The 24,571-nt window shown below is 38.5% G+C and overlaps 1 protein-coding gene across 7 annotated transcripts in view; it reads left to right on the top strand.

Moving 5' to 3' along the window:
* Positions 1-24,571, top strand: part of kmt2cb (lysine (K)-specific methyltransferase 2Cb) — a 104,839-nt gene that overhangs the window by 4,233 nt on the left and 76,035 nt on the right. For all 7 annotated transcript variants that reach the window (XM_082171935.1, XM_082171936.1, XM_082171937.1 and 4 more), the window contains 2 exons: positions 15,479-15,567; positions 21,860-22,013. In XM_082171935.1, coding sequence (XP_082028061.1) covers positions 15,479-15,567; positions 21,860-22,013 — 243 coding nt within the window. The remainder of the gene's footprint in view (positions 1-15,478; positions 15,568-21,859; positions 22,014-24,571) is intronic.

The following is a 24,571-nucleotide window of genomic DNA, read 5'->3' as shown; positions in this document are numbered from 1 at the left end:
TCATAAAAAGTGTGTGTTATGTACCAGCATGGAGCAAGGTGGTTGAAGGAGAGGGGTTGAAAAGCGAAACATTCTTGACCATTATTTATATTTTATTGAATAATTATTTTTCCGTTAAGATGACCTTCCTGTCAACTAATGCTGACTTAAAATTTAAATCTTTGATAAGCATCAATAATTTAATAATACTGTTAAAACTAATCACAAAACAAAGACATTCTCATTCTGTACATAATTCTGTGTTGCCTAAATTCACTTGTAGCATTTAAATGGACTGATTTTGTGTGTGTATGTGTGTGTTTATGTTTTATTTTTATCTAATCGCTATTCTATATCGCTGTAGCCAGATTCTCAATATTGGTGCATGCATAGTCTGCATACCTAGCAGTGTTAGCAGTGCAGCACATCGCGAAGAAAAACTGAAAAAGAATGCACTGTTTTATGCCACGATGGGCGCTTTCCATGATAGACGTCTTTGTTGATTTATAATGGGAACATTCTAGTTTTGATGCACCGCTCATGTCCAGTGTAGGCATGGTGTAAAATTTTGATTCATGATTTTAAAGTCTTCCTCCTATGTGAGAAGCAATGCATTTGACCAATTTAGCTTCATGGACACATGGCTGTGGAGGTCTCCCTCTCTTTCTCTGACAGGCCGCTTTAAATTATGGTGCGTTGAATTAACCCCTCTAAGCCCTTCAGCTATTTACCCATAGAACACATTAAAGAGAAGCACCTGTTTGCCTGACTGGCATATTGATCCAGGATGGGACTTTAGGCTAACCAGAATCCATTGAATGTACAGAAGCAGTTTTTGAACGGTAATCCTGGCAGACTTCCTCTGTTTCACAACTGCACTTGAGAAGAGTATGTGCATCTTTCTTGACTCAGATAACCGTCTAAATGGAGGGGAGGTGCTTGGCATTTTTCCTGAGGGGATTAATTATATAGGAGTCTTTTAAATGAAAAGCACAGGTGCCTCTGTCAGCTTAGGAGCTTTACTATGACTGTGTAAGGTGTGAATGTCTGTGGGACGGTCTGATGCTAGGTGCTTTCGTTAATAGACCTCACAAAATCATCTTCTTCAAAAGAAGATGCTTCCTACTACCTACCATTCAATTGTCTACAAACTGTTGATTTGCTATGGTTCTTGCTTAAAACAGTTGAAATAACAAGATTTTGGCTTTTTCTGAAGACTTTGCTAGTGTTAGTGCATCATAACTGTCCGCTCGTGTATCTTTTGGTTGTTTATGGTTGGCCATGGTTGGTTGTTTATGGTTGGCCAACGTACCATTGAAACCTTTGGGGTTGATACGATTTGTAAATGTTTTTGAAAGAAGTCTCTTATGCTCACTGAGGCTGCATTTATTTGAACAAAATACAGTAAAAAGAGAAATACTGCTTAAATAGTGTTATTCTATGTTAATATATTTTAAAATGTAATTTATTCCAGTAATTTATCATTTTCTGCATTATTACTCCAGGCATTATTACTCCAGATCCACATGATCCTTCAGAAATCATTCTAAAATGCTGATTTGGTGCTTATTTCTTATTATTATCAATGTGGAAAAAATGTGTGCGTCTTAATATTGTTGTGGAAACTGACATAAAAAGAAAAAAATTGTATCTGTAACATTATAAATGTATTTATGTAGAAATTTTAAATGGTAGTGTATTATTATAGAATTCATGTGGTCACCTCATCACAGTTGTGCTTATGCCAGCTTTAAATATGGCTAATTTCAAATATTCATAAATATTTTTTGTGAAAGTCTTTCATAAATGTGAAGATGTCGACTTGTGCTTGGTGTCCATCAACTTCCAAATAAAAGAAACTAAAAGATAATAAAAAATAACGACATTTTATTTGGAAAGTCAGGTGTATTTATATAGCATTTTTCACAATCAAATTTTTACAGAAAGCATCTCTAAATGTCTTGAATGTCTTAGGCTGCATTTACATTACATGGTTCAAATCACCCAATTCCATTTGTTCCTGGCACAGATCGGATATGACCCATGAACATGTAAGCAGGAAAAAAGCACATTTTTTTCTGATATTCTCAGATTGGTTTCAGGCCTCATGCATATGTGGAAATAAACCTGATGTGAATCGGATACATGAATATACGTTTACCATGAAAGCGGACATATTGGATAATCCCATGCCAATGCCAGTCGTACGTCATTGAAAAAGCGCATTGGGCATCAAGACCTGCAGTGTAAATGCGGCCTTACAGGAAAAACATGGCTTTAATGTTTTGTGAAGTTTGTGAAGCATTTAATTAAATGGATCACTTAAAAGAAATTATAATTCATGGTTATGTAATACATTCAAAAATGGGTTACATTTCCAACAAAAATCAGTAAAGAGTGATATATACCTTAACTTATAAAAAAAAGATTTCAGTCATACCACCCACCCCCTAATTCATACCTGAGAAAAAGCTGCCACCATGATGCTATGGTATTGTGGGTGGTTACTATGCAGTTGCTAAGGTAATACGAGGCTGATGCTTTGCTTACTAGCCCAAGACAACAGATCCAACCCTAAAGAATAAAATTCCACATTCAATGTAAGTCTATGGGGTTTTTCACTCGTCCGCCAAGAAGTCTGATCACTTAGAAAAATAATAGCATACCTCTCCTCAACAAACCACATTATTTGAGGTATCATCCATGTCTCTACCACAAACAATGCAGGACAAATGTTATTGGTTTGTTCAAATCCTAATAGAAATAGCGAGGCTTGCCTTGGCAAACACCGCTAGTCAAGGAATTCTTCAGTTTATTGTTTTCCATTCTCCTTTGTTGCGTACTTCAGTTTAGTGTTTCTCTAAGGATTTAATTGAATTTGGTCCCATATTTTTGAAAAGAAACCATCGGATCGGTTTGCTTCACAAAATCCAGTCTTTGAAATCCATTCCATAAAACTCCACTCCAGATATTATACTGTAGTTGTGTGTTGGCTCTACTTTCTAAAACAGAACTCTCTCTCTCTCTCTCTCTCTCTCTCTCTCTCTCTCTCTCTCTCTCTCTCTCTCTCTCTCTCTCTCTCTCTCTCTCTCTCTCTCTCTCTCTCTTTCTATGGTGGGATCATGGGGATAAGTTATAGGTCTCTGGGCTTGGGGGTTGGGTGCCGAGCATGCCTAAATGGACCATGCAGTTTCTATGTTCTCTTTTTTTCTTTTTGCACAAGCATAGACCAATACCAATGTGTATACTATTTACACAAATATACTTAATCTTAAACATGTGTGTTGCAGAACGATTTTTATTTTACCTGTGACATTTGATGCTTTGCAGAGCCAATACAGGATTTTAAAGCAAACAACGTCAGCATTACGTTGTGACACATGACTGGCAATTGCAGGTGGATACTAGATGACATCACAGCTGTGGGTCCTAAATGAGACCAAAGTCTAGTTTTATAAATTTGTACCTACATTTTTCTGCATCAGCCATCAGCATTGCCATGATGTCATATTCTTAATAAAAATGTTGTCTAGTTGAATTTGTTGTTTCACATATGGAAGTAATATTGTTTGTGAATGGCTTTTCCTGTTGACTTTATTGTTCCATTCGTCTATATCAGTAAAGACTGTTCATAAGTAGGACATTTTCATGTTCCCTCATCCAGACGGAGATGATGTTTGGCTTGTCTGGGAATTGTGATGCATATTTAATCCTCTGTCTACTACAGAGGCCTACTAAGTCATCTTGGGGTTGGGCGTTAACACAATTCATTTCTATGGTACCTCCATCCAAACGATTTGAATAGCTGAAAGAGATTTACTCTAAAGGTACACATACCAAACCAATCGAATCGATCCTTAAGTGCATTATGAATGACAGATTAATGATCTGTCAGAATAGTATCATCTTCATTGTGTGTTACAAGGGTATGCTAAATTAGCATGTTTGTGTTATATGTGAACTAAATTATTTCTTCTTGAAATCATAAAGGGACGTGCTACTGGCTACCTTGGTGCTCAGGTTACAATGTAACCTTTGTGGCCTGACAAGTGACATTTTGAAGACACATTGAGCTCAGACTAATGTGTACACTTTAGTTATGGCTGCCCACTGCTCTGGGTGTGTGTGTCCACGCTTTGCAGTGTGTGTGTTCACTAATCACTGCTCCTAATGTGTGTACACTAATTTGGATGGGTGAAATGCAGAGGACAAATTCCGAGGATGGGTTACCATACTTGGCTTTCACATGTCACTTTCCCTTAACATAATTTTGTTGCTTACAGTGTCATATATGAGATGAGTCAGAGCAACAAAATCATAAACGCATTGTGATTTTTGTCTTCTTTCATTTTGTTGGCTTAATGCGAGTAATATTCTATATTTGTGTCTCCACGTAAAGTTCTTTAGAATACTTGCAAGTAATTCGGCAAAGCCAATTTTTTCAAGTAAATTTTTGACCTTTTTTGGCATGCTTTGATTAAATGAGTGATCTTTTGACATTATCTGCAAAAGATCACTAACCTATAGGTTGATATGTTAATCTTTTTGGATTTTCGGCATCAACCTATAGGGATCCTAGCTTGGTTGATAAACATGAATGGTCGATCCTTCCAACTTGTGGCAGGTTTATCTACTGATAGCTTGACAAATGTGGTTAATATACATTTTCTATTTTCATAATGTGTTTGTGTGTGTGTGTGTGTGTGTGTGTGTGTGTGTGTGTTTTGAGTAAATATAGTAAAAATATTTTACTTAGCATAAATATGTTCACTGTAATTCAGTTAATTGTTATTTGACCAATTTAACTACAATTTTTTCAATAAATTGTATGTAAATAAAAATAATAAAATAATAATACAATTTTGCCATGTCATATATATATATATATATATATATATATATATATTAGGGGTGGCACGGTTCACAAAACCCACGGTTCGGTTCGTATCACGGTTTTAGGGTCACGGTTTTCGGTTCTGTACGGTTCTTGTTGTTGTTTTTTCTTTTAATCTTTAACACTCCAAAAATTTACTTCAGCATATGATATATAGCTGAATTATCTAATTATTAATTAATTTATTTCATAAATGGGGTGTGTTTGCAAAACGCAGCTTCTCATTTCCCGTGGGCTGTGTCGGACAGTTATTTGTCACCACTTTTTGCCAGGGTTGATATTATGTCCCAGCACGGATGTACCAATACAAATAAATAAAACATTTCCAGTTAACTAGCAAAGTATTCGTTTCGTTCGTTTGTTAAATAAGAAGCAATCTAGCGCTGAAATGTGTTTTTTTTAATCAAGTGATCAAAGTGCTCGTTGCCGTTGCGATCAGTGGCGCTGATACAGTGTTCTCGTGGCTCGCGCACACACCGCAGCGGCCGCACATTCTTCACTCAGACGCGCGCTTCAGTCCGTTGAGGAGACTCTAGGCTACTCTATTCGTTCCGATGAAATCACAAAACAAAATTCATACAAATCTGTCCCTGCTTGATATACAACCGCTGATAAACATAATCGGTTTTGATGAAAAAGAAAAATATATACGAGTGCAGATTAGAACTCAGAACCTTTGACACGCTTGGCAAGTTCTGCCACTGGACCATTAAAGTACATACCGGTACGTGGAACAGTCGATCTATGTAGCCTATTTATTCACGTGAAAAAAACAACATATAGCCTAGTGGAGTTGATCTCATTAAATGTCTAAGTAAACCCAGTGTACTATTTAAATCGATTGCTGGACATTGTAATGTTATTCTACATTTGTCTGATTTATGATTTAGCATTGTATTAGCAGTAGCACGGGCACAAGGCTACATTGCGCATGCGTCGAACCGTGCGAACCGCGCGACGCACACACGCACCGAACCGAGACAAGCGAACCGAACGGTTCGGATGTTTTTTCATGTACCGTGCCACCCCTAATATATATATATATATATATGTATATAATATATATATATATATATATATACATATGTATATATAAATCTTTGAGTTCAGCTCACGAAAAATGGCAAAAACAAGTGTTGCGTTTATAATTTTGTTGAGTATATATACACTCACCTAAAGGATTATTAGGAACACCATACTAATACTGTGTTTGACCCCCTTTCGCCTTCAGAACTGCCATAATTCTACGTGGCATTGATTCAACAAGGTGCTGAAAGCATTCTTTAGAAATGTTGGCCCATATTGATAGGATAGCATCTTGCAGTTGATTGATATTTGTGGGATGCACATCCAGGGCACAAAGCTCCCGTTCCACCACATCCCAAAGATGCTCTATTGGGTTGAGCTCTGGTGACTGTGGGGGCAATTTTAGTACAGTGAACTCATTGTCATGTTCAAGAAACCAATTTGAAATGATTCAAGCTTTGTGACATGGTGCATTATCCTGCTGGAAGTAGCCATCAGAGGATGGGTACATGGTGGTCATAAAGGGATGGACATGGTCAGAATGAAACAATGCTCAGGTAGGCCGTGGCATTTAAACGATGCCCAATTGGCACTAAGGGGCCTGAAGTGTGCCAAGAAAACATCCCCCACACCATTACACCACCACCACCAGCCTGCACAGTGGTAACAAGGCATGATGGATCCATGTTCTCATTCTGTTTACGCCAAATTCTGACTCTACCATCTGAATGTCTCAACAGAAATCGAGACTCATCAGACCAGGCAACATTTTTCCAGTCTTCAACTGTCCAATTTTGGTGAGCTTGTGCAAATTGTAGCCTCTTTTTCCTATTTGTAGTGGAGATGAGTGGTATCCGGTGGGGTCTTCTGCTGTTGTAGCCCATCCGCCTCAAGGTTGTGCGTGTTGTGGCTTCACAAATGCTTTGCTGCATTCCTCGGTTGTAACGAGTGGTTATTTCAGTCAAAGTTGCTCTTCTATCAGCTTGAATCAGACGGCCCTTTCTCCTCTGACCTCTAGCATCAACAAGGCATTTTCGCCCACAGGACTGCCGCATACTGGATGTTTTTCCCTTTTTACACTATTCTTTGTAAACCCTAGAAATGGTTGTGCGTGAAAATCCCAGTTACTGAGCAGATTGTGAAATACTCAGACCGGCCCGTCTGGCACCAACAACCATGCCACGCTCAAAATTGCTTAAATCACCTTTCTTTCCCATTCTGACATTCAGTTTGGAGTTCAGGAGATTGTCTTGACCAGGACCACACCCCTAAATGCATTGAAGCAACTGCCATGTGATTGGTTGATTAGATAATTGCATTAATGAGAAATTGAACAGGTGTTCCTAATAATCCTTTAGGTGAGTGTATATATACATATTCCAAATCAACAATTTATTACAGTTATTAAATAAAATTATTGATGATAAAATCTTTATATATGTATCTTATATGTGTCTAGATATCATCATCATTGAATATATATTTATATATTTTTTTATATATCATATTGGACAACTAATTTCAGCTGATAGTTTCAACTTGCTTCTTAAACCCAGACATGTGGTCTATGGTTCTGAAGGTTTTGCTGCATGTGTCTCTATAACCTCTGGGGTGAAAACTCTCCCATTTGTCAGCATTCAGCCTTGTTAACTGTCTGGTATAGGAAGTCATTTGCAGGGAGGAGTCATTTTTGGCATGGGACAGACTGCGATTTCTCTCTCCAGTGGCACTGGTAATTACCCATCCGTCCCTCACACACTCCCTCCTTACGGCAGCCCTAGAGAGGGGCTGGCTTCCCTTTCAACTCTGCTTGCTGTACCTCCTCCGTCTTCAAACTGTGTGACTTTAATTTGAATGCCTAACAATTATCACCCCAATGAAGTGATACATAGATCAGACAAGAAGAGCCCCCATGGGAATCTGACAGCCACGGATCTTCACTGCGCATTTGTGGGGCGGATGTGTAGAAACGCGAATGGATGTTTGGCTGTAGATGGATGCGTGCTTGTTGGTTGGTTCTCAACTGGTGGACCGTGATCCAGAATGGGTCGCAGGTCTGTTTTGTTAGGTTCGCTGACAATAGGGGGAAATGATTATGCTACACCATATGTATGTTATAAGATTGGAATGGGTGTGAATTGAGAATAAGATATTGAATTTCTTGGAAATTAGGAATGACTTACAAACAGAAACTATTAGCCATTGACACAGTTATGACCTGTTCACACAAAGATGAAATTTGACAAAGACAAAAATTTGGTGTGATAAGGATTTTAATCGGAATGAATGCATCTGTTCAGACCGACATAAACACTTGCATGACGTCAGACCTAATTTCCTTTTCCATCACATTGCGAAGAAAACTGCCCAACCAGTAGGATGTGTGCTTTTGGTCACATGCCAAGAGCATTCGTGTTGGTGTGAACAGGCTTTTAGAAACCACGATTTACAGTCTCGTGTCATTTGGTTAAGAAAAATTTCCATAAGAATAAAATTTGACATCCATAAAAATAAACATTTATTAATGGGGCTATAGGAAACTATTCGTATTCTGCAGTTGGATAACAGCATCATACAAAATAAGAATAAAAAATAAATACAGAATAAACACAAAGGCTCTACAAGTTCTCGAACGCAAAAAATTGAGCAACATGGCCAAAAGGAAGTGTCAAACTAATTTCACACACTTGAGTTTGAACTAGAGGGTTCTCTTTTTGAGGGGAGGAAAATGCAATAAAGGCAATAACTGTTCACAGTTACACCTTGTTTGTGGCAGTCTGGTGAACCCTAAATGCTGGAATGGCATATCTTCAACTAAATTAACCATCTAACCATTTATCACAAATTACTCCTATAGCAATAGTGTTAGAAATGGCATTCCTTTTAGAGCTTTTTGTTATTGTACATTTTGTTGTTGTTCATGTAGCTGTCATGTTGTTTTGCACACATTACATATGTGTTTTAATGAGCTAAACAAATATCACCATCATGGGGTTTAAATGATTAACGTAACTTATTTAAATAACTAGTTTATGGATTAAATACCTGTTTGTTTTTTCCTCCCTATTAGTCCACAGTAAATTTTGTGACGCTGTTTTTCATACTTAACATTGTCTAATATAAGTATCTGAAAGTGTACATTTGAAACACTTGACAACATTCATCCTAATGGTTGTTTAAATTGTATGTACCTTATTTATTTGCTGATTTTATATATATTTAGAGAAACCTTGTGTAAACATGTCTAGCTAATATTCCATAAATAAATGAATAAATAATAGATTTAGAGACAGTATTTTACTTTTGAGGGTTTTTTGTGATTCCCATAATTGTCAATGATGATTTTGTTTGATTCTCAAAACTGTAATGCAGTAATTTTATGCCAAATTTTGAGTAAAATAATACTATCTACACACACACACACACACACACACACACACACACACACACACACACACACACACAGCATTACACCATCATTGTTGCAAACATGCTGTAGATTATGCATATCATCCTTTGTAAAATCACTGGGGGACCCCTAAAGCTGGGGGCCCCTAGAATTGTCACTACCTTTAACCCCCTCAGTGATGGCCCTGTTAAAATATACCTTGAGATTTCAGTCTTTTCATTCAAATAAATAGTAGCTGTACTTGCATGGCTGGAAACAGCTGCCCGGGGTTGTAACCAAGATGGCTGCCGAATGAACTGTCTTCTTGTTGAAGGATTTTGACGTCTCACAGGGAAGCTTTAATAGTACTGGAAACACAAAGAGGAATTAACTGAATGTATATGCTAACGGTTTCTAAATGTTATAGGGAAGCTGCATATAGACACGTAACCATTGTTCTATTGTAGCTTTCTGTGAGGCATTGGACCACCCAACCTGATCTCATGAGAAAATGTAACCATTTCATGAGGTGCCGATTTCATATGAATTCCTACAATGTGATTTGAATGGAAATGTATGATTTTTTTAGAGAAAATTAAGGATGCAAGTCCACCCCTAAACATAAACGTGGCCAAAAATAGCAAAATATTTAGTTGCTTTTACTTGTCTTAACCATTTTAATCCCAAATCACTGGTCAGGAAATTTGCAAGCATTGCACAAATACTGTAGATAAAGTAACTTAGCACGGAATAGCCTTCCCAAACTTGCAGACGGCTTTTTACAGGAAGAAGTTGTTCCACTCAATGATAATGCTGTTCAAACTGTTCATGAGTAGTTGAAAAATGTCTCCCAGTTTGTTGAAGTTTAATGTCAGACCAAATATTCACTGTAGGGTTTAAATCTGGACTCTGACCTGGCCAAAACATGAGCTTGATGGACTTTTGCTCAAGCCACTTCTTGGTTGTCTTTGCAATTTGGGAAGAAGCATTGTCTTGTTGAGAAATAACATCTGATCATTCCTCTTTAGATAGCATCTTTTCAATTGTGGGAAGCAAGCCATTCTGCAATATTCTCCTGTACTCCAAAGCATTAAATGCCTTTTTACAGTGAAGCAGCTCCTCACACAATGACACAGTCTCTTTCTCCATGCTTCACTGTGGTAGAGATGCATTTATTATTATATTTCTCAGCAGATTTTCCAAGACACCGCTCTGGAGCATCACCATGCAACTCGTGTATCATTGTGATTCATCACTCCACACACAATTATATATCCCATATTCTGACAAAAACTTAATTCAGTCTTTGATGTTTTTCTGAGACAGCAGTGGCTTTTTAAGTAGTGCGTTTGCTTACATTTTGCTAATTTCCTGACCAATAATTTTTGGTTAAGACAGTTATAAGCTTAGTATTTAGCCATTTTGGGCTTGGCCCATTTTCTTTGCCCAGGAGTTCATACTGTACATCAGATACTGTCCTCTGAGTACTGCGTGTTCTGAAAGACTAGAGCGTCACGTACAGTAGCACCATAGCAACAGCTTTAGGCTGGGCTCTCTCTGAGGCCAAACTCATGTGACTGGCAGCCTGTCATGCACTTCTTTGACACCGAATCCATTGAAAGGGTAAGGAAAAAAGAGAATACTTTATTGGCTTCAATAAAGGTAATGAGAGTTGCATTTCTATCTTTTCTTTCTGAAAACAAACATGAGTCAATAACATCATACAATAGAGAACAATGAGCGTTTTTAAAAGACACAACATAGAAGACAGTAAAAAAAGTGCCAGTATTAATTGTGATTAAGTTCTCCTAATATCCCCAGTTCCAGACAGATCCTTGGTCGATTAAACCTTGAAAAAAATTATAATATTTTTTTTAACTCGTGGACCTATGCAGTTTATCAGCAAAATGCAGCTGGTGAAGTAGGTTGACTAAGGGGGACGTACACACAGAATTAGTTTTTCCATTCCACTGTGCTACTCCGCTACTTTTCAATAATTATTCCTATGAAAAACACTCTAGATGGATGCATTTGAACGCTGATTTTGCAGTGTCTTTCTAAAAATTCTAAAAAGCAGCTCTCAAGTTGAAGGGAAAGTTCACTGTCATTTCTGTCATTAATTACTCACCCTCATGTCGTTCCAAACCCGTAAGACTTTTATTCATCTTCTGAACACAAATTAAGATCTTTTTGATTAAATCTGATAGCTTTCAGTCCCTCCATTGACAGCTACGCAACTACAACGTTGACGCTTCAAAAAGTTCATGAAGGGATCGTAAAACTAATCCATATGAATTGAGCGGTTTAGTTTTTCACATTTATTCAACATTAAACATTGATCACCGGGAATAAACAGAAGCTCAATGGACCAGCCAGACCCGCAAGAACAAACCTTTTCCAGGACCTCAAACGCAAAAAATTAACCTCATTGGTTCTTGCTGATTCTCAAAAATGCTGCGTAACACATGAGAATGAATCTCATTGGTTCTTGATGGTTAAATGATGACAGAATTTTCATTTTTGGGTGAACTATACCTTTAAGTTTCTAGACCTTGCAGGTTTTTTTTGTTCCACCTCCATCTAGTATTTTTAACTGCAAAAACGTGTTCTGTCTGAATGGCCTCAAAGGAAGTCTTGCTGGTTAAAGTCGATTAAAATCAAATTTCTTGGTCTTATTGTGCACAGTTCTATGAAAGTCTGTTTTTGCCTCCAGATTAATTAAAGTAATGATAATAATAAATAAAAGGTACAGTTTTGGGTCAGTACGATTTTTTTGAATACATTTAGTCGACTAGGATGCATTAAATTGATAAAAAGTGACAGTAAAGTATTTTATATTGTTAATATACTGTATATATATATATATACATACACTCACCTAAAGGATTATTAGGAACACCTGTTCAATTTCTCATTAATGCAATTATCTAATCAACCAATCACATGGCAGTTGCTTCAATGCATTTATGGGTGTGGTCCTGGTCAAGACAATCTCCTGAACTCCAAACTGAATGTCAGAATGGGAAAGAAAGGTGATTTAAGCAATTTTGAGCGTGGCATGGTTGTTGGTGCCAGACGGGCCGGTCTGAGTGTTTCACAATCTGCTCAGTTACTGGGATTTTCACGCACAACCTTTTCTAGGGTTTACAAAGAATGGTGTGAAAAGAGAAAAACATCCAGTATGCGGCAGTCCTGTGGGCGAAAATGCCTTGTTGATGCTAGAGGTCAGAGGAGAATGGGCCGACTGATTCAAGCTGATAGAAGAGCAACTTTGACTGAAATAACCACTCGTTACAACCGAGGTATGCAGCAAAGCATTTGTGAAGCCACAACACGCACAACCTTGAGGTGGATGGGCTACAACAGCAGAAGACCCCACCGGGTACCACTCATCTCCACTACAAATAGGAAAAAGAGGCTACAATTTGCACGAGCTCACCAAAATTGGACAGTTGAAGACTGGAAAAATGTTGCCTGGTCTGATGAGTCTCGATTTCTGTTGAGACATTCAGATGGTAGAGTCAGAATTTGGCGTAAACAGAATGAGAACATGGATCCATCATGCCTTGTTACCACTGTGCAGGCTGGTGGTGGTGGTGTTGGTGTAATGGTGTGGGGGATGTTTTCTTGGCACACTTTAGGCCCCTTAGTGCCAATTGGGCATTGTTTAAATGCCACGGCCTACCTGAGCATTGTTTCATTCTGACCATGTCCATCCCTTTATGACCACCATGTACCCATCCTCTGATGGCTACTTCCAGCAGGATAATGCACCATGTCACAAAGCTCGAATCATTTCAAATTGGTTTCTTGAACATGACAATGTGTTCACTGTACTAAAATGGCCCCCACAGTCACCAGATCTCAACCCAATAGAGCATCTTTGGGATGTGGTGGAACGGGAGCTTCGTGCCCTGGATGTGCATCCCACAAATCTCCATCAACTGCAAGATGCTATCCTATCAATATGGGCCAACATTTCTAAAGAATGCTTTCAGAACCTTGTTGAATCAATGCCACGTAGAATTAAGGCAGTTCTGAAGGCGAAAGGGGGTCAAACACAGTATTAGTATGGTGTTCCTAATAATCCTTTAGGTGAGTGTAAATAAATAAATGGTGCTCTTTTTAACTTTCTGTCCATCAAAGAATCCTGGGGGAAAAACATGATCACGAAAATATTAAGCAGTAGTCTTAAACTTCATAGTTTATCATAGTAGAATAGTAATAATAGATGTTTACTGAGCACCAAATCAGCATATTAAATAAATAAATAAATAATTAAAGGTATTGTAATTGCAAATATATAAGGGGATTTTGTATCTCGCGAAGTGACTATATTTTTCACAGTTGCTACATTCTTCAGAATAAGTCTTACTCTGCCTCTAAAATGAATTTCCTTTTCACCCAAAGTCTCCAATCCCTCTTATTTTTCATCCCCTCCCCTCCAATCACCTGTCATATAGAGACCACTTTTCACTTTTCTGGTTGGATGGCTATTTTCCTTTCGAGACACATGTAACTGGCAAAGCTTTAAATATCTAGGCTAAATGAAAAAATATCTTTAAATAAAAAGGCTAATTAATGTCAAATTACAGATCACACAGACCACATTTGCACAAATTGGATGAAATGCAGTGATCAAAACCTGATCTGACTGGACACTGCTCGTGCAAATGAGTCACCAAGAAGATGAAACCCTTTTCAGTGTGTAATCTAGGTTTGAGTGGCGACACCAGAGCAGGATTGTGTGTCCGCCCTCAGGGCTTCTGAGGAAATGAGGAAATGTCATCTTCATGATGCTCCTATATTGAGCGGCAGCTTTAATGAGAGGACTCTCGCACCCGTTACTTCCCCCTCAGTGCATGTAAGCAAATGTGCCTGAACACAAACACACCGTTTTCACATGGCCGTCCCACCCTTGCTCAGGGCCACGGACACTCAGTTGGGAACCAGAGACAACTGGTACTGTATTTAAAAAATATAATGCATTTGTGTCAATCCACTTTTTCAGCTGCATTGGTATTTTTTCCATTCTTTTTTCCCATATGGATTTAAAACATTTATTTAAAGCATTGAACCAAGCCAGTAAGTTACAAGGTGAATTACAACATTACAAATTTTTATTGAAAGCAAAAAAGTATTTGAAAGGTGGACAAAAAGACAAAGGGAACAAATTACAATCCCATGAAGCATTGCGAATGACATATTCAAATTAAAAACGATGGTGAAACGTAAATCTATTACAGTGTAACTTCGCTCAATTTCAACCCGTTTTGTATTATTACAATGTCTGTAGTATATGTGAATGAACATGTTTACTGCTTGTGGTTTGTGGTCAGTTTGAAATGTTGACTACAAACACAGAGGTTTTTCAGATTTTCTGTTGTGGCGTTCTCTCCATGTTTATGATTCTTTCATAGCCTTTAGCCACTGCCTACAATGCGCTGGTTCCTACACTCTTTGAATTCTTGCACCCGTCAACACCATTATTATCTTAGGGTGTATTCAAACCTGTCTTGTTTGGTTCGATTGAATTGAACTCAAGTTCGTTTCCCCCCTTGATGCGGATCTTTTGGTTCAAACGGTCAATCTCTGGTACGGTTCGAATTTCTGTCCAATGAATGGATGACCTTAGCACACGTGTGGTTTTGTTTACAAATTTTGGTTCACTTGCAAAAAGGGCAGTGTGAAAGCGAACCACACTGAACAAAAAAATCAACATTGTATTTGGTCAGACAAAAGGGAAGACAACAGCCTTTATTCTCAGTTTGTTCTAGTCAGGTATCACCAATAAAAAAAAAAGAAACATATCGCCTTTCTACTGTATAGGCAGTCAAGTATTGTTGAAAGCCCATTTTGCCAGCGGTAAAGCAACTCTTTAATTTAAAGTAATGCAGATTAATTTAATGTAGTTTAAATGTGATTATTTTATTGAAAAAAATATAATTTGAAATAATACGAACAGATGTCTTATATACCTTCTCTTATACAGTATGTCCTATAAACAATCAATTTATAACCTCGAAACTCACAGATGGTCTGCCTTTGAGATGTGTAATATAGTTAAAAAATCAATATCCCTATGGAGAAAATTGATGAGTTTTTACTTCCGGGACGAACGTTGCACCCTCTTCATGATCAACCAGTCTTCCCTGAATCTAGCGTGGCAATAATAAACGTCTCTTTCTCAGGAATCGGGGGCGAGGAAAAGCTCTGGTGGAGGATGAAGACAGCACAGATGGAATGGAGACAGCAGAAACAGGAAGCACACAGGAGACAGGTAACTGCAGCCCTCTTTTCCTCTTCTTACTTTCACCCTTTTCTTCTGGTTTCCTCTCCCACTCTTTCCTCTCTTTTCTTCTCTCCTCCCCCACATATACCCTCTTTAAACTTCTTTTCCCACCGCTCTGGGTTTCCTGTGTCAGTCTTTTCTTTTCAGCCGTCACATCCCCCTTCCTCAAGAGTCAGAGAGCGAGGCTACTTCTCCTCTGAGGCAGTTCCAATGATAAACAAAATCACAATGTGGAGCCCTGAATTGATTTTCTTTCCCAGCTGTGCAGTCAATCTAACTCAAACCTTGGCCGGCCGAGGAGGAGCTTTCAAGAGGCTCGGCCGTCCACACTCCTTGAGCAGGATTGATGAGATTTTCGCCCGTCTCCACATGGCTCCGCTCTCTAGCTCTAATTGAAAGGATTTGACTCTAGCCACAGCCTTTCTGCTCTGGAGTCTCCCCACCACCTTTCAAAGCATGTGATTGAGGTTCGCAGCAGCCAGTGGAAGCTAATGCCCACTGAAAGCCTTTTAAAATCTCGTCTTGTGCATTTTGCCCTCATTTTCTCGGCCCTTTTTCCTGCTTGTGGCTGGCGGCCTTCTGTTGAAGGTATGATGTGCATTCAGGTTCACAAGCAGCTTAAAGACTTGTTTTGGTTGTGTGATTGTACCATTTAACTTTAGAGTCATTTTTAAATTAGTGGTATTTTCCATGTAGGATGCAATTTTTTTTTACAGACCTCCACATGAGAAACAATTACCATCCGAACAGGGCTTTTGACAGCATTAAAATTATACTGTAATTATTAACTGCAACAAACTGAATAATTTATATAACTTATCATTCATTTACATATTACCAAATTTATATCACTGTTAAAAAGTTTGGGATAGTGTTTGAAAGAAGTCTCTTATGCTCACCATGCTGCATTTGTTAAAAACAAAAACAGTAATATTGCTAAATAGGCCATTATTCACTGTTGAATTAGTTGAAACTGTCATAGTAGTTTCTTCATTCGTTCTGTGAAGCCAACATGGAGCAGTAATAACCAGCTAAATTGTCTTGACACTGCAGGAGAACGTACGCTGCCTTTGAATGTCAAGTCACTTTCACCTTGGAGGTTGGAACACTCCCTCACAGTCAATAATATGAGCTAGCATCATTAAAGGTGCTGTCAGTAACTGATTAGCCTCCTGAACCTAAGAAATAACCTTTGTGTCAAGGTCACCACTGAAGTAAATGGCACCATAATTATGAAAGACCCTTCAAGTACACAGAACTACTACACTACTAAAGTGCTGCTTCTTGGAGGAAGCTGTCTGTCAGTCCTTTTTATCCTTTTCTTAAGTCCACTACATTTGTACATTTTCTAAAGAAAATTTTAGTGATGTTTTCCTGTGCAAAATTCACTGACTCAATGCTAGAATGTTGCAGACGGTTGCCAGGGCATTGCTGTTTTGTTGATAAGGTGTTCTGAGTGTTTTAGCATGTTGCTATTCAGTTTATAGGGTGTTTTAGCACGTACTAGGGTGTTCTGAGTATGTGTAGCATATTACAGTTCAGATGCTAAGGTAGAATTTATTAGCATGTTGCTATAGAGGGTATGCATTGACATCACTTTCCCGCCGAAACACACCCCTCAACTGGACTGAGTGGAAAAACATCCTGCAGCATGACTGGCTTTAATAGGGGAAACTGCGAAAACTGGAGTAAAACAAACAATCACCTTCTTAAACTAAATCTTTTTTTTTTTCGCATCTTTCCGCCGCATCTTCTTAACATCTTCTTAAACTTAAACATAAACTCGACAGTGTTCCTCACAACTTACTGAAGAATCAGGTTTCTGACCTGATTTTAACATCGGGGAAATAAAGGAAAGCCAGTGAACAGATGATCTGCTAGACAACACTGTAAATATGATATAGGTAGATCTAAGTCTGCATGATTACTTACATCATTGTTATATATTGATATATTGTCCAGCCCTAAAACTTGAGAACTAAGGCATTATATATATAATATTATGACTTTCTGTATAGTGTGGAAATTATGTGTATTGTGAAGCGCTAGACTGTACAAATAAGCTTGACTTGATGCTTGGCCATACTTCAAGACGGGATTTGTTGGTGAAATTAAAGGGGACTTATTATGCCCCTTTTTACAAGATGTAAAATAAGTCTCTGATGTCCCCAGAGTGCGTATGTGAAGTTTTAGCTCAAAATATCCCACAGATAATTTTTTTAATGTTAAAATTGCCACTTTTGGGGGGTGAGCAGCAGAGCCATAGAGAGAGAGAGTTGCGACACTCCCATAGACCTCCGTTGTAAATAATGGCGGCGCTTTTAACCGCCTACTTCCGGGATATGAAGATCGGAATAGTTCCAAACACTGTCATTTGGGCGTTGGACACCATTCACTTACATTGCTGCGCGTCGAGTTGTTCCAGAGTTAAGTTGCCGAAATATCGACCTCTTTTGAATTGTCAACTGTCTATATTGTATCAGAGGCCCTTTGCGATGCTTATACTGGTCTTCATTTGTACATGCACAGCGTAATTATTTATATTTTATGTTGGTTGTTTCAACCAATTTTCAAGCACTGCCTGCTAGCGCGACTTCGTCAGCTAAGAGTTCGGTAATGAGTCGCTACCACCTTTATAGCAACTTTTATTTAATTTAATTTTTTGGGATATACTAACTTTTCATTATGTTATTATTGTCTTGAGTGAAGCGGCTTGTGAGAACAATGCTGGACCTTTAGGATTGTTATGGCCATCACCAGTCCTGTCTGTTTCATGGATCACCTGCCCCTGGTTTTTGTTTTTCTTGTTCACACACACAAGCACACATTTTTGTTGTCTGTCATTGTTTAATAAAAAATATTTTATTTGAAAACCTTCATTTGTATCAGCCATGCTTAAATTCGTTTTTAATCTGTTATAGTTTTGATAATGTGTATGGCCTTAATCTTAAAATAATATTCTTAGTCTTAACATGATCATGTTTCACGTTGTGGTCCTGGGGGTGGCCACTTTCATCAGAAGAAGTGAGCTAGCTTCTAAGCGAATTCTGAACGGACCGCCACGGCAGACCTCTTTGCGTGATCACGAAGGTAGGCTAATGGCTGAATCAAAATGTATAAGCAAAATCACGGGAATCAATAGCCTAATACAGCCCAGTTGTGCTAAAATCAATATCATGAGACGTCCATCATCAGATGAATGATATGGAAAAGTTAAGTTAGAGCCGCTAAAGCCAGTGCTACTACCCATGCGAACATGAACACTAAGCTTTTCCCTCCAAAAATATAGCTTAAAACTTATCTCCAAAAGCAAAACTGACATTAACAAAATGCAATAACAGCTGAAAAAGTACTTGGGTGTGTGTTTTATTTTATATTTACCGTTCAATAATGCAATCGCTGCTGTCTGTCCCATAGAAGAACATGACAGCCAGCGTACGTTTTGGAACTATTGGGGCTTACATGAACCACGTGACAGCCATAGCGGCGACATCAAAGAGTGTCGCAACTCTCTCTCTCTATGGCTCTGGTGAGCAGAAATGTGCCGTTTTTGTGTGTGTCCCTTTAAATGCAAATGAGCTGCTGCTCCCGGCCCCCTTTCTAGAAGAGGGGCGTGGCTTCAAGACCTCATGCAACAACTAAACAGGACTAGCCTGGCTCTGCCCTCCTACGTACTTCCGCTCAATTTTAATTTTCCTTCAGTACTCCGTCACGGTTTGCGGTATAATCTTGGGTTTCTCCGACCAATTTTTTGGCGGTCCAATCAGCGAACAGAGGGAGTGGCTGAGAACGATGACGTTGATGTTGTGCGCTAGTTTGAGTTGTAGGGTTACGTCACGACCAAACGTTAGCGACTGGTTATTGCAGATCCAATAGTTTTAAACTTCAACAGAGTACCTGCCTATAGAGTGTTTATAGAGTGTTCTGAGGATTTGTAGCATATCACTGTTAAGATGCTATGGTATTCTTAGTGTTTTTTAGCAGTTTGCTATTTAGTTGCTGAGGTGTTCTGAGTGTTTTGGCATGTTGCTATTCCGTTTGTATGGTGTGTTTTAGCACGTTGAGGTGTATGAAGTGTCTAGGATGTTCTGAGTGTATGAAGCATATTTTAATTCAGTGTTTTTTTATTTTTTTTATTTTAGCATGTTGCAGTTTAGCTGCTATGGTGTTCTGAGTGTTTTAGCATGTTGCTATTCAGTCTTTGGAGATTGTTCACCCATTTTATCATCTGCCACATGGAGATTGATTGATTAGAAAAGTAATAGCACACCTCTCCACAACAACCCGCACCATTTGAGAAATCAATTCATGTCTTCTTAGGTACAAACATTATGGAATGAGCTGCTGCAAGTTTTATACAAAGAGTTTGGACTTAAACATAAATATCCCTAACAGTAAATATGAGCTATATCAATGCTAATGTTGCCTTAAGAAGCACCAGTACCCTAGTTTTCTTTCCAAATTGACCCTAATTTGTGGTGTCTGTTGTAGTTCCACTGAAGCTCTGTAAGATTAGACTGCACTGGATGAAGTGAGTAGCCTACAGGAGGTGGTTGACTGCAGCTGTGGTTGAATGCGGTCTATTTTAGACCACAACTAGATCTCGGCTCACTAGGCGCTCTTAGTCACAGGTGACTCACACCTCTAATTGTTCACATTGTGTACGTTCTGAGACAACAGTTTTCTCTTTTATTAACACATGGCACATGTGCTCTGCATATTTCCCCATTAATCAAAATGGATAGGGGTACGTGTTTGTTTTTCGAACAGGGAAACCAAAGATCCTGGGTCTTTCTACACTTTTGCTTAGCAGGCTGCTGTTGACATTATACAAATTCAGTCATTGTTCACCAGTCATTCGGGATCTTTAAAAATGAAGGATATTGGCCTGGATCTGAAAGGCTGGTTTACTGGAAACAATTAGCATGGTTCATGATAAATAAACATTTCATGGATGAAAATTAATTTGAGGCAAAGGTACACAGTCAGAGGTCATTCTGGCTTGTCACTGTGTCAGTCTCTGTGACATTCCTTGTGAGCAATGCAGCACTTAGATTGACTTGTAAATCTCCCCGCTCATTTAAAAAACCAGTTGTCTTTTTTGATAGATGCATTGTCTGTTTGTTTACTCCAAAACGCATTAGCTTGACCAACCTAAAACAGACAGTGCTTTGGTTTCATTTGAGGTAAAGAAGATATCTGTCTTTCCCAGGGGACAACTTAATAAAAGTAAATACATCTATTAATTAAAAAAGTTAAATAATATACAAGTTAATAACTTTTCAAATTGTCAAATAGGTTATATAGACAATAAAATAATACATTAATATATGACTTTAGACATAAATAGACATATTTAAAACTGATTAATGTTTAAAATGTTAGTTAAATGTCTCAAAATACTACATTAATCTATATTTATGCAATTGTCATGCAATTTCAATAATGATTAATCAGTTTATTATTTGTTACATTTAAATAAACAAACAGAATCCCACCTTATATTAAGTGTATATAACTGAACTAACATTTAAATGAATAATTTGATCTAATGCACTTATTGTGTACATGCATGTTTTTACATTGGTGATTAATTTCTGTAGTTACACCTATAATTACATTGTTGACTCTACCCATAAACACAACATTAAATTTAACCCTATTACAAAACCTGTCCTAACCTTACCTGTATTCCACCGTGATAGAAGCGAAAGTGACCATAAAAGACCATAACTGCGTCTTTCATATCAGTATTTTTTTAATAAAACGATCATTTATTTTTATTCTGAAGTGATTATCTGCCTGAGAGCATCAACAAGATGGCTTCTGAATGAACTAACTTGCCTAAAAGGACTTTGAACTTGCTCCATCTCTTCCATCCAACCGAGTATCAGACCGCAATTAGCGATCCATGTTCTTTGATGCTGTTTGTGTTTGAGAACTTACCGAAGTGCAAGTGAAATCGTGATTGGCAACATAAATAAATGATGTGAAGTTTGTTTTTAACAGGATTTCGTTATTTTCCCCAATGTAGATATAGTGAACCACATTCTATTATAAATGACATGTAAAATATATAAAATATTTGTAAATACTTTATTTATACTTTGACAGTTACACTATCACCTGTAGTGTGTACTTCCATTTTTATTAGATAAATGAATTCAGTTGGCGAAACGATCATGCATTTAAGGGTTAATGATCAGTTTTAGCCAAAATGTCGGTATTGGTGCAGCTTTAATTAACATGGATGCATCTCTCTTTCTGTGTCTCTTGTTAGTCACTAAAGGGCAGCAGGAGGAGACGGAGGACGCCTCTGCCGTGGCAGTTTCAGCAGAGGGGGAGGAAGAGGAGCAGCCGTCATCCCCTCTTCCTCCGAGCTCTGAGACGGGGGCGGCACAAACATCATCAGCCTCTGGAGAAGCTAAAAGCAGGTCAGAGCAGCATCCTCTCGCCAGGCTGAGTCACCGCCGGGCGTGGGAAGCGTGCGCTTGTGGACGTGTGTGAATGTTTGTGAATGGCTTCGTGTTTTAAGCCTTTTTGACTCTTGCGCCTTTCCACCAAGATCTCAAAATGGAAGGTCAAACGATAGCACACGTGTGCTGAAGTATGTGTTGCTGTTGGCTACCGTTCTGTCTTTACATGGGGGATGGGCACATGATCAGCTTAATAAAAGAGCATTCTGGGTAAAGAAGACTGCAGTGCAGGAAGCCTGGAGTAAGTGCTGCCTTGGCACAGCCCTCCAGCTCAGAGTTCACTGTGTATCTAGGAGCACAAAGATCAGATAGGTGCTACATTAGGCCAACTGCAGCATTCATGCAAATTTTCTGTTTACATTCCCAAAATGTGTAATATGCTGTCAAGTACTGTATCCCACAATGCAGGGGGGACTTTGATTTACTCAATTTGACCTCTAATTTCTAGTGTGACATTACAGAGAAGTAATATTGACGATTTTTAGAATTACTGGCTATAAGTGGAATACTTCAGTCATTCATTGTTCAGAACAGAATAGTTGCGTACTACTTATACTGTATGTTGACTATTATTTTTTGCATAGAAACCATAGGCATTGTGTACAATAAATATTTCAAACAGAAGTATGCTACATCAGTGGTTCTGGTTTGATCGTTAATCACACAACATGCCGGTTATGTAATATATTACGTATATTTTTGGTAATTTCATGACTTGCTAATTGACAACATAATAATTTCATTACATGCTCGTAATTTCTTTTGCGCTTTATTTATGATGAAGTGATATACAGCACGCGCCGCCGCATTTGCGCGTGCAATTAAAGAGTGCGTGCTACAAACACAAAATAACATCCGACAGGACAGGAAAGTTATGAAAATAGCATTAGAATAGTGACACTAAAGGCCAATTTATACTTCTGCGTCGGGTGCGCGTAGAAGGTACGGCGTAGCATACGCATTGACGTGTACCATACGTCGTACCCTTCGCCGTACCCTGACGCGCACCTCCTCAAAAATGTAACTACGCGTTGCGGCGACGCGGACCGCAAGATCTGTGATTGGTCGGCTGGATAGCATCGCGTTTCCTCCTATGCATTTCCGGAATGATCTTCTGCACTATGCACCGCCCGCCCGCCATTTTTAAATTCCGAAGATCAGTGAAGAGCCATGGAAATAGACCAAGTGACCGAGAGATTGCTTGAAGAAGTGCGGAAATACAGCCATCTGTATGACTCCTTCAGTCGCCATTGCTCGTAGAAACCTAAACTCAAAACAGCCGCGAGGAATGTAAACACAGTGGAATATTAAAACCCACCCACGCCAACTAGCGTTTCGGCGGTGTAACTGCAGAGCAACACAGACATTCGCAGAAGTATAAATGCTCACGACGGCGTCGCCTACGTGCGTAGCCTACGACGTACACTCGACGCAGAAGTATAAATTGGCCTTTACACATCCTGACAACATCTTATCTGACCACAGATTCTGAATCAGGACAACCGTGTTTTTCTCAGGCACTCTTTATTTAAACTGTCTGACAGAAGAGTCAACAGCTTTCTCACACGTCTTTCAAAATAAAGGTCTTGCATCAGAAAAACATAGAATTACGTTTCTTGTTATTTCTTTGACTGCACACTCTGGACCCACTGAAAACGGTCTTGTGAGCTGTTGAAAGCTGAGAAACACCGTGCTACATTGTCAAATCATGAGAAAAAAAGAGACAGAGAGCTAAAAAATATATATATATATTTAAAAAAAATTACAATGGAAATCAATGGTCAAGTCAAGAGCATTGCATTATGGGATACCATATGCGCTGTTGCATATTCCACATTTTGGCAAGTGTAATATGTTAGTATGCTATTTTAAACATATTTAATTCTGGACACATCTTTTTCTTGGAGTCCCGTCTCTGGGTTTGTTGGTATGTATGCGCCTTGTCTGTTTGTTTATGCTCTCAGCTGAATATGCCTCAATGTTGATGTTACACTACAAATTTAAGGTTCCCCTGCCACACATGCACAAACATACATAAACACACAAATCCCTGTCCAAACAGTGAACTCACCACGGCCGCAGGTCTGCCAGGCTTCACTCCATCAAGGGTTGCTAACAGACTGAAAGATGGCTTTTTAGGGTGGACTCCACTGCCCATGAGGGCCAATGATGTGGGGACCAATTTTATATCTGAGGGCTGCTCAATATTTACCATTTTCCTCCATAAGCTGTGATGTCAATACAACAAGCCTCACTTACAAAACTACAGAATTTTGAGGATTATTGCAGTGACACTTTTTACACAGAAATCACGCACTCATCATCAAAAGAAATTTGATGTAGCGACATTAAAACACAAAAAATTATGTTTTGTCCATCAGTCTGTAGCAAATTGTGGCAGTTTTTTAATGTCATGATGATGTGATCATTTTCATTTGAAAGTTGTAAAATAGGAATTACTCATATTGCTGGCCGTGATTTCACTGTTGAATCTGTTATGTAGCTATATTTTGCGA

Source organism: Leuciscus leuciscus (assembly GCF_965113295.1).
Source record: "Leuciscus leuciscus genome assembly, chromosome: 6".
Lineage (NCBI taxonomy): Eukaryota > Metazoa > Chordata > Actinopteri > Cypriniformes > Leuciscidae > Leuciscus > Leuciscus leuciscus.
The sequence above is the reverse complement of the archived record's forward strand: the minus strand, read 5'-3'. Positions and strand labels throughout refer to the sequence as shown.